At 40.8% G+C, this 11,018-nt stretch overlaps 1 protein-coding gene across 1 annotated transcript; it reads left to right on the top strand.

Moving 5' to 3' along the window:
- The first annotated feature begins 1,810 nt into the window (after nucleotides 1-1,810).
- Nucleotides 1,811-6,135, top strand: LOC135632034 (cytochrome b561, DM13 and DOMON domain-containing protein At5g54830-like). Its single transcript, XM_065140325.1, has 2 exons — nucleotides 1,811-4,784; nucleotides 5,900-6,135. The coding sequence occupies exon 1, from the start codon at nucleotides 1,941-1,943 to the stop codon at nucleotides 4,659-4,661; it is 2,721 nt and encodes a 906-aa protein (XP_064996397.1). The 5' UTR covers nucleotides 1,811-1,940; the 3' UTR covers nucleotides 4,662-4,784; nucleotides 5,900-6,135.
- The last annotated feature ends 4,883 nt before the right edge of the window (nucleotides 6,136-11,018 follow it).

Raw genomic sequence — 11,018 nt, 5'->3', positions numbered from 1 at the left:
ACCTTGACCACCTGCTGTTTACTGTAGACTTTGACCAATAGGGAAAGAGAATAATTAGTCTTGATGGTTATGCAGCTCACCACACAGTGTCAACTAATTCTTGATGCTTCCATTGGACTGATGGAGTTCATTTGTTGTTGGTCTTTTCATTCAACTATATGTTGTTTTCATATTTTGGTCAGATCAACTCTTGTTTAACATTGTGGAAGCTTTAAAGGTGAAGCTAAATATTGCAACAACACATTTGCAACTTCCATCATCACATCAGAATTCAGAAACATGTGGAATTATCCTATGTTTAAGCTAAAGAAAATATGATGCTTAAGAGAAGAAAATGTGTGGTGAAAGATATGGTTGACCTACAAATGTGTCATATGTTGCATAATAATGCTAGAATTGCTATATTTGTTTAATCACAGAAAAAGAAAAAGAAGAAAAAAAATAAATAAAACCCATAAAAACCAATTAAGGCCAGGTGTCAAATACTTCATGTTTTTGATGTGATCATATGTTTCTAATGAGGTGTTCAATGATTTCTGCTTGTCTAAATTAGATATTTTGGACTCCTTAAGAGTCAGAATACACTTAGATTTCACTAGACAGATAAACTTGGTGAAATCAACTTGACCAAAAAAAAGACAACAGATAGATCAGCATCAAGAAAAAAATGTTCTATACCTCAGGATCATGTTTTATGCACCAATAAGATGATTTGTTGCATGTTATAAACAACTACATTGAACATGTGCAAGTCCTCCCTAAGGTTCTTCCAAACATACTTTTTATTCAGTCCATCTAATGTAAACTGTCTAGAATTTATTGTAGTGATATCGGTTCAAAGGTTCCCCATCAAATCCTAATATCATAGGAAATATTTTTTTTCCCCACATGCCCATAAGGCCATTGGAGAGAAAAAAAAAAGTGAGAGAAATGAATAAAGAACTAAGTATTAACTTCACCCACTTCGCCCACATGGCTACAAGTCCATTGGCCATTGTAAAGAGAGAGAGAGAGAGAGAGAGAGAGAGAGAGAGCAAATAATAATAATTGTAGACAAAAGAGAGGAAATTAAGAAAAAAAACAAAAATAAAGTTGTTTGATGAAGTGATATAGATATCCAACAATAAATAAAAATAAAAATATATAGATTTATGTATATATACATATATATATATATATGTATATATATATAGTATATATATAAATGGCTAAATTCTTAACAAAAATATCTTATTTTCACTTCTTCCTGTTAGCATCATTTTTCATTTATTCGGTTGGAGTGTTTTTTATTTTCTAAAAGATGAAATTATCCATGATATCAATATTATCATTGTGACCTCTATCACCACCCTACTACCGTCATCCTTGCTTCCTTCATTATTGCCTCTGCTCTTTGTCCATCATTATTACAGACTTGTTGATGTGTTATCACGTATGCTATTTTCTTAAGGGAGTCAAAGATGCGTGATTGATTGATAGGATAGAAGAAGTCATCGGGTAAGTGGCGACTAAGCTTAGCGGGCGATTGGAATCTACATTAGGGCTGTTGGGACGAATGAAGAAAGTCAATTATGCCAAGTATCAACGTAGGTCATGACTATACCCGTGGAGGCAAGAGAGAGTGGACAATCATGATGATGAGGAGGAAGAGGGGCGGACACCTCAAGTAATTTTATATTTTAAAAAACATAAAGAAACTTTACGGAAATAAATAAAAAAAAGTTAATAATGAAAATAAAGAAGTTTTTAAGGATTTATCATATATTTTTATAAATACACGCATGAAGAAGGGAGAAGAGAAGCTTCCGAAGCGATCCCACCAATTGTGGGTTTCCTCGTGGCGACGCACTAACGACCCGTTGGTGGGAAGCCGCCCGCTTCCGTCAAACCCTAATTTGGACGTCCCGCAATTTCCCCAGATCTCGATCGAAGCTCCTCCCATGGCGCCTTTGCCGTTGCTCCTTTTCCTTGCTCTCATCCCGGTCGCCGTCGCCGGCGACGGATGCGCCAAGAATACTACCCTTGCTGGCTTTGAGGCGGACCTTGCCATGGCCCAGCACCAGGTCCGCGGCGTCGTCCGGATCGTCGACGGCTGCTCCTTCTCCGTCCGGCGCTTCGACATGCTCGCCGGCTCCGACCAGGTCAGGTGGTGGGGCGCCGCTGGCGACGACTTCCGGAACCTCTCCCTTGGGTCCCAGATCTCCGACATGCCCCTCAACCGCACCTACCGCAATGAGTCGCTTACTGTTCGGCTGTGGGGCAACGCCACTTGGGACCAGATCACGGTCCTCGCCATCTGGGACGAAGCCAGCGCCTCTGACTTCGGCCATGTCGTCATCCGTAACGCTACCGGCAACGAGACCGAGCCTTCCCTGGCGCCAAGCCCTGGCCTTTCCCCAGCCCCCTCTCCAGCTCCTGATTCTCCGGCTTTGGCCAAGAACAGAAGCAGGATCCGCCGCCCGCCGACCATGTTCGACAACTGCCTGACTTTGTCTCCAATATTTCGACTTCGGTGGTCGCTGTACCCTGAGTCTGATTCCGTCGATTTTGGCCTCGAAGCAACCGTGGGATCGGAGTACTACATGGCCTTTGGGTGGGCGAAGCCTGATTCGTCATCTCCCATGATCGGTTCCGATGTGACGGTCACTGGGTTCACAGAAGAAGGTATTCCCTTTGCTGAAGACTACTTTATTACTGCATACAGCGAGTGTCTTCTTAACAAGGATGGCAAGGTCGAAGGTGTGTGTCCTGATACTATCTATGAGGGATCGGATCCGATTGGACTGGTGAACAACACCGAGTTTCTCTATGGGCACCGCCGAGATGGGGTGGCATTTGTTCGTTACAAGCGCCCGCTGGCGTCTGTTGATGAGAAGTATGATGTGCCAGTGAACAGGACAGAGAACATGACAGTGATTTGGGCGCTTGGTATATTGAGGCCACCTGATTCCCTTAGGCCATACTACCTTCCCCAATATCATGGAAGTTCACAAGGAACGGCTTATGGTTACCTTAGACTCAATGTGTCAGAGCAGGTGGACGACTGCCTCGGGCCACTGGATGCTGAAGATAAGGAGGATCAGGATCTGATCATTGCTGTCGCGAAGACACCTCTCATTGTTACATCAGGGCCAGCTTTGCATTACCCAAACCCTCCAAATCCCTCAAAGGTGCTTTATATTAACAAGAAAGAAGCACCCTCGCTGAGAGTAGAAAGGGGTGTGCCAGTAACCTTCTCGATACAAGCTGGGCATGATGTTGCACTCTACATCACATCCAATGCCATTGGTGGGAATGCAACATTGCGGAATATGACCGAGGTTATCTACGCGGGTGGATCACAGTTCGAGGGTGTGCCAGCTAGCCCAACAGAGTTGACTTGGTCACCTGACAGGAATACACCCGATCAAGTTTACTACCACTCCTTGTTTGAGCAGAAAATGGGTTGGAAAATTCATGTGGTTGATGGAGGTCTTTCGGACATGTACAATAATAGTGTTCTCTTGGATGATCAACAAGCATCCTTTTTCTGGACTTTATCCGAAGATTCAATATCTATTGCAGCTCGAGGTGAGAAAAAAAGTGGATATCTTGCGATTGGATTTGGAAGTGGAATGATAAACAGCTATGCCTATGTTGGTTGGATAGATGATAATGGGAAAGGTCATGTAGACACTTATTGGATTGATGGAAAGGGTGCTATGAGTGTGCATCCAACTTCTGAAAATATCTCACACATGAGATGTAGACAAGACAATGGAATCATGACATTTGAGTTTACTCGTCCTTTGTCACCTTCCTGTAGTGGAAAGATAGAATGTAAGAATATCATTGATCCAACTACTCCTCTAAAAGTCATTTGGGCCATGGGTGCCCAGTGGTCAGAAGACGATCTAAGTGAGAGGAATATGCATTCTGTTACAAGCAATAGGCCTGTTAGGGTTCTATTGTTGCGAGGATCGGCAGAGGCAGAGCAGGATCTGCGCCCTGTTCTAGCTGTTCATGGGTTTATGATGTTTGTGGCTTGGGGTATCTTGCTTCCGGGGGGAATATTGGCTGCAAGGTATTTGAAACATGTAAAAGGTGATGGCTGGTACCAGTTACATGTCTACTTGCAGTACTCTGGAATCGCAATTATGCTACTTGGTGTTCTTTTTGCAGCTGCTGAACTCCGTGGTTTTTATTTAAGTTCAGTGCATGTGAAATTTGGTATAACTGCTATACTCTTGGCATGTTCACAGCCAATAAATGCATGTGTACGTCCCAAAAGACCAGCTAATGGAGAAGTTGCCTCTTCAAAACGAATACTTTGGGAATATTTTCATGTTATCATTGGGAGGTCTGCCATTGTAGCTGGAGTTGCTTCTCTATTTAGTGGAATGAAGCATTTGGCACAAAGATATGATAGCGAGAATGTTCAAGAGCTTACTTGGGCATTAGTATTATGGATTTTGGCTTTTGTCCTTTTAGTTATGTACTTGGAGTATATGGAGGTTAAGCGAAGAAGAACGGACAGGAGTCATCTAAGAGGCAATTGGGTGTTGGGAAATAGTGAGGAAGATGATTCAGTTGATCTGTTGCGTCCTGAAAGTACTGCTACTAAATCAGAGTCTCAGTCATCTGGCATGATGGAAGTGCAACTTGAACCTCTTAGCAGATAAGTTACAAATTTGTTTTACATCAAAACAAATAGATAAGTACTTCAGACTTGGGACTTTTTAATGTATAGAGAAGATGGAGCCATGGTGATTGACTTTGCCTGAGAAGATTCTTTTGGTGTAAAGGTATATTTCTTTATAGCTTTTGGAGCAGGTTAGAACTGATTTATATTTTCTGTGTTACTGCTGTTACATCTGCACCACAAGACTGGGTCATGTATGTATACTACAGTTTTGTAAGGATACCAGTTCTTGAGCTAATTGGTTTTCTTTGGGCATCCTTTCTTCGATGCTTTATCCTGATTATCTAAATAGAAAAATTTCAGGCTAATCAATCAGTTTTTGTCCTTATATAATAGGTTAACTTTAATTTCTCAGTCCGATGCTAGCCATTTTCAGCTAATATCGAGGAATTTTAATAACTACATTGTATTTGTTAATGTTATTAAGGATACTGCTGTTTGATCAAGGATTTATGTACATCTACCAGTAGTCAGATCAGTGATTATGGTCGTATAATCTTGTACGGTGATAGAATAGTGTGGATTTTATTTGGGGTAGTGTATTTAACTAAGGTATGAGAAACATATAAAAGTGTATTTATATAAAAATGTATTTAACTAAAGTTATATTTATACAAAAAAAAAGAATAAATTGCAATAAATAGGGAACTTCAACTGTAGAAGTGATCACATTTTCATAATTTTATGGACTGCACATGCCACATGTGGTTACACTGAATGTTCAAGTCACTCGAGCTTCTGTGCTAGGTAGATAAATAAATTATATTCACATATGATGGCACCTAAATCTGTTGTATTCATTGTGATGGCACTGGAAGATTTGTAATCTATATATCATGCCCACAACCATTTGATGGCACCTGTATGATTCACAATCGATATATTCATTGTGAGATGCTTGTTTTTTCCTTTCTCAGTCTATGAGTGTGATTGATACTAGTCAAGTTTCAACCTCTATTTATAACTTGTAATTGTAATGACTTCCATGTGAGATGCGTCAGAAGTCCCATGAAATGTAGTCTTAGTCCCTACACCTTTATTTTGTGTGCTTTAGAAGATGGAATAGAATAGCTATTTCTTGATGAAAGTTTTGCTGACTTATACTGCAGTCATTCAGTTCGGCATACAAAAGCATTTGATTGTACTACATGGCTGTAAACATTACCCAAATTTAATATTGTAGTTTGTTCTGAATTTCTAATACTACAAAGAATTCAGGGCTGGCTGATGAATGATGCTTGCAATTCAAGCAAAATACTGTAGCTGTTGAAGAGAAGTGGTGTTTGGTATGTGGCTTTTCTTGTGTATGTATCAGATTTTTCGAATTACACATCAATTACCATGATATTTTTTCAATATTTGAAGTATGATGCTCTATTAATAGAAAAGATAACTTTTTATCGTCAATCAATAGAATAAATTGGATCTATAAGGAGTTGAGTGCAGTATGCATATTATCAGCTTGGTCAATGATAATTGAATCTCCCACTTATGGCTATATGCTAGAATTCAAGTTCATGTGCTACTTTTTCGTTTTTGCATTATTGTGCTATTGTACTTGCTGTTCTCGAGTTTTGAGGGTTTTGTTGTTTGAATGAAGTACATTAATTTTAGTAAAACTTTGGTACATTTTGTGATCATGCGAATGGTAGTGCCATCTAAATTCGTTATTTGAATGGTACATTTTGTTGTGTTATTTGAGGCTTCCTCTCTCCAACCATTCGCTAGCTGCATACAAATTTGTTTGGATCGACGTTTGCTGTGGTGTCAGACATCTGCATACAATTTTTTCACTCTGCCTCTTTCCTTCGTGAGTTTCAGATAATAGTAAGAATCATCTTTATTATATAATAATGACGCAATCACTCACACAGATGCTTTTCTTTTTTTTTCCCAACCACCAAACAGGTCTTACTCAATGTATACAGGGCAATTAAAAAAAAAAATTGAAGTTTTGTTTGTTTAAAGGATCATTTTTGTTTTGTTTTATTCACGTAAAACGTCTCATATTTTCTTAAAGATGGTCAATCATCTCTATTCCGTCATCGTCACTTTTGTCTTGTTTCGTTCATACGTCTTTTCTTTCATTATCATCATCAATCAAGCACCCTCACTCTCGTTGTCATTCTCACTTGTGTGCTCTCACTATCATTGTCGTTTTTGTCCACATGTTCTCTTACCTTCGTCATTGTTCTTGCTCATGCGCCCTATGCTTATCGTCATCCTCATCGCTTTTGTCTCATCTTCTCTTCTCTCCTTAAGGGTGCAAGCACGAAGCTAGCATTGGGAGCAAAAGATAAGAGGCCCAAGGGTATTCGAGGTGGCGCTTCATGCTAATGCCATGGGACGATTAGCCTTGTGATGTGACGAAAGTGGTGATGAGAGAACGAAAATAGTGAGGAGGGCCTCATGATAGCAAAGGCAACCACGAGAGGACGTTGAGACGAAGACTATAGAAAATCTCATCTTAAAAAAAAAAGGATATTACATGATAATAAAACAATGTCCTACTATCATGAACAAAGTTGTAAATAGGATGTTCGATATAATGCTCGTGTATGTCTATGTCTTTCGATTTTATTCATGCTTTGCACAGCATGAAGAGGGCTTGTAATATGTTTGACAGTCCCATTTTGGTTGGCTTTTATAGTTTTTCAGGCTTATCATCGTAGGCAGGTTATGTGCAATCGTCACATAGAGGCAAAACTAACTTGGAAACAAGTCATTCAAGCAACCATTTTGGGGGTTTTTTAGCTTCGTAGAATGGTGTGGAGTGTTAGCCAGCATAGTATTCAAGAGTTACCTGGGTGGCACATGACTAAATAGGCCTTTGGGATAGTGTTTATAGTTGGTTGGTTCGCTGCCTTGTTTCACAAGTATTATATGAGCACTTGTGGGGATTTTTGGTTATGACGGAACATCTTAGACCCTTTATTACATGATCGTTCAAAACTTACAAAGTCTATATTTGTAATTTGCATTGTATATCAAGTGTATGCTGAAATGATTGCTTATAGAACCCGAGTTAAAAGTATTTTTTTCTAACATGTCTTCTCTTTTATATGTTTTTAAAGAACCACAAGAGGTTTTGGAAAGACTAACCCTATGTGGACGTGCAGGCAAGGGTTGTGCATGACTTAGGTAAAACTAGTTAAGTCCATGACAGATAATATCATAGCAAGACAATCACACTTAGAAACGCTTGACATATAAACGTAGGGAACCTAGCGGGGTTACGTTGAGGGCAACCAGCGCATGCAACTATTTGGAGGAAATTGGCGTTGAGATTTAGAGAAAGAAGTCACTCAGAAGAGTGGGAATCCAAGATTGGCATTCAGAGAAATGACCAACCCTTCGCCTGAGAGCCATCACAAGGAAAAGCAAGTTAGGAAGAACGTATACTGCATAAAGGTCAGGATGGCTGAGTTCGAGCTATAGCTCGACATTGACAACCAAACTTGATGATGCTCAAGGTAGGCAGGGCGCTTGACAAAAGATGAGACCGTGCAAGGAGGGATGGATTATTTGACACCCAAAATAGTTGTGCAAAGTTTACAGAGGTGAGGGAAATTGCTAACTCGAAGAATTTGGTACGCATACAAGGGTTTATATATAGACAATGGATTGTCCATGGTCATCCTAAGGCGATCAAAACTCAATGTCATAGAGCATTGAAACTTTTTCTTTGACATGGGAAGGATATGTCCGTAGGAGATTAAAGTGTGCAGTAAGTTCAGCATATTGCTAGGCCTTGAGGGGTGCAACGAGAGTTGTATTGGTGAAGAGTCACAATCTAGCAAGTGCATTCGTGGGGATGAAATAATGCATAGTTTGTTTAGCAAGGCGGAGTATTCCAAAAGGTTAGTGGTCTCTGAAACTTCTGGAGGGAAGGATGCGAAGAGAAAAGTTGCTCTAACGAGGCAAATATCCAGGAGGGATAGGTCCTGGTTTTCCAAATGGAGAATTATATGTAACAAACGACACATATTGAGGAGGGTACCTCAAGACAACAACTCCATAAAGCTCAATGGATCGAGCGAGCGACGACGAGTCATCGTATGATCTCGCATGAGGTAATACATTGGCTGATGCATTACGACATTAAATGGGGAAGCGACCTAAGGAAACACTAAACGAAGACATACTTAGAGTCGATGGAGAGATTGAACTCAATGGAGGGCAGACCCATGGAGTGGCAGGTACGAGGGCCACCATCAACTCAATGCAAATTGAGGTGTGGAGCAACTTAACCTACATGGTGTCAAAGTTGAAGGGAGCTTCGAGGCTTATACACCTTATCTCGACAAAGCATTCAACAAAGGAACTAAGGTGACTTAACTTGCAAAGGCAAAGTTGGGGTCAAAAAGCCTTGGCACGGGATAAGAGGATGTGAAAGTATGTACTCTTGAAAAATATAACATAGTGCAGTCATTCGAGTTACCACAAAGGAAGTGATATGCAACGAAGATTATGCTAGGGGGCAAAGCTCAAGATTCAGATAATGGTGTACCAATTTCAATAGAGTCAGTGGACTTTGAGAGAGCTATTAGACGATGAACTATCCTAGAATTGTGCTTCATTCGGGTGTGACCCGAGAGCGAGTGAATCAAGGTCGATTATCAAAGGAGCGAACACAATCAAAGATGGCGGAGGCCTTGTGATGTGCTAGCGAAGACCACATATGGAGATATCGTAGTCTGAGTTTATCCCACAAAGATCATAATATAGTAGAGATGTCACCAGGAAGTGACGTGGTGTAGCAGATCGTGGTAGAAAAGTTCAAAGCAATGGGACACACACAGGAGAAGTCCTACGAGGGACTTAATCATAAAGAGATATGATCGAGAGCTATTAAGAGCCCAGTTCGATGAACAATACAGCGACAAGAAGGGCTATAAATTCAAATAATAAATGTTATGGTACCGTAGAGGTGGGTCTTCCGTGCATACATTAAATTTTATATTGGATGAAAGCCTTGGTCATCTAATATGGGGGCTATGTGTTGGGAAATCGTGGGGGCGACATTACATGCGCAGCGGAAGAACAGAAAACAAAATCCTCAATTCTCAAAGATATGTTTGTCGTCGTGCGAAGTTTGGTGCGCAAAAATCCGCAAAATAGAAAACCACGTGTGAGATAGATTGTGTTACCTAGGGAGATCGTATATCCCTGAATCTTTGTAGATCTCTAAGAGAGGGTAAAGGAGGTCAAGCGCCATCCTCTCTAGCAGTGATCTATACAGTAGGGTTGCGATGACCCTCCTCAAAACTCCAGGCCTGCTTTGAGGTGGAGAGGGGGATGAGAATAGGAGAGGAAGCAAAAAGCTCTAGCCTATAAACTATTGGAACCCTCATATTTATAGAGGTTCCCTATCAACTTAACCCTAATGGGTATTGGATCTCAATCCAACTACCCAAGCCTCTTAGATTAGTGGATCTCTATTCAATAATCTCTCATGACTCTTATTGGATCTCATCCATATGATCCAATACTTTAAGAGATTATTGGATATCCAATAAGATAGGGCCTTCGGCGAATATCTCATATCCGAACCTCTACTCATCGCATTGCCTTTCATATGTGTATGACCCTCTAGGCCCAATATTGAGCTGGCCGTGAGTTATACCTGTCAGAACTCCTTCTTGTCACGGACAAAGTTCTAAACATGATGTTTAATGTAATATTTATGTATGTCCGTGTCTTTTTGTTTGTTCATGCTTTGCACAGCACGTAGAGGAATGGTTGAAGCTTAATAGCCTCATTTTAGTTGGGTTTGGTGGTCTTCTTAGGCTTGTAAATAAAGGTTGTGTCATGTGGACACTCGTGAGAGATATTCGGTCTGTAGTGGATCATTTTGATCCTTTATTGTGTAACCATTCAAAGCTTGTAAAGCCTGTTTTTAATTTGCGTTGTCTATAAAGTGTTTCCTGGAATGTTTGCTTGTGGATCCCGAGTGAGGCGCTTTCTCTAACCTGTTTTTTCTTTTGTAGGTCCTAAGGGATCATAGGAGGTTTCAGAGAGGCTGACCTTTGCGGATGGACACGCAAAGGTGCCACACGACTTAGGCAAAACCAGCTAATCTGTGACAGATGGTATCAGAGCGGGACAAGCACTTATAGAAACACTTGACATGCAAAATGTGGGGGACCTAGCGAGGCTGCGTTGAGGGCAATCAGCACACGCGCGACCGTTTGGGGAAAAACAGGCATGGAGATGTAGGGAAAAGGAGTCGCTCGGAGGAGCGGGCATCTGAGATTGACATTCAGAGGAATGACCAACCCTTCGCGCAAGAGGTACCACGAGAACAAGCAAGTTTGGAAGAATGCGTAGCGCACAA

This window comes from Musa acuminata, chromosome BXJ3-2, assembly GCF_036884655.1.
Source record: "Musa acuminata AAA Group cultivar baxijiao chromosome BXJ3-2, Cavendish_Baxijiao_AAA, whole genome shotgun sequence".
Classification (NCBI taxonomy): Eukaryota; Viridiplantae; Streptophyta; class Magnoliopsida; order Zingiberales; family Musaceae; genus Musa; species Musa acuminata.
This window is presented reverse-complemented; position numbering and strand designations above follow the sequence as displayed.

Excerpts from the sequence above, each read along its gene's own strand:
- LOC135632034 (XM_065140325.1), top strand. The coding sequence starts at position 1,941 with ATGGCGCCTTTGCCGTTGCTCCTTTTCCTTGCTCTCATCCCGGTCGCC.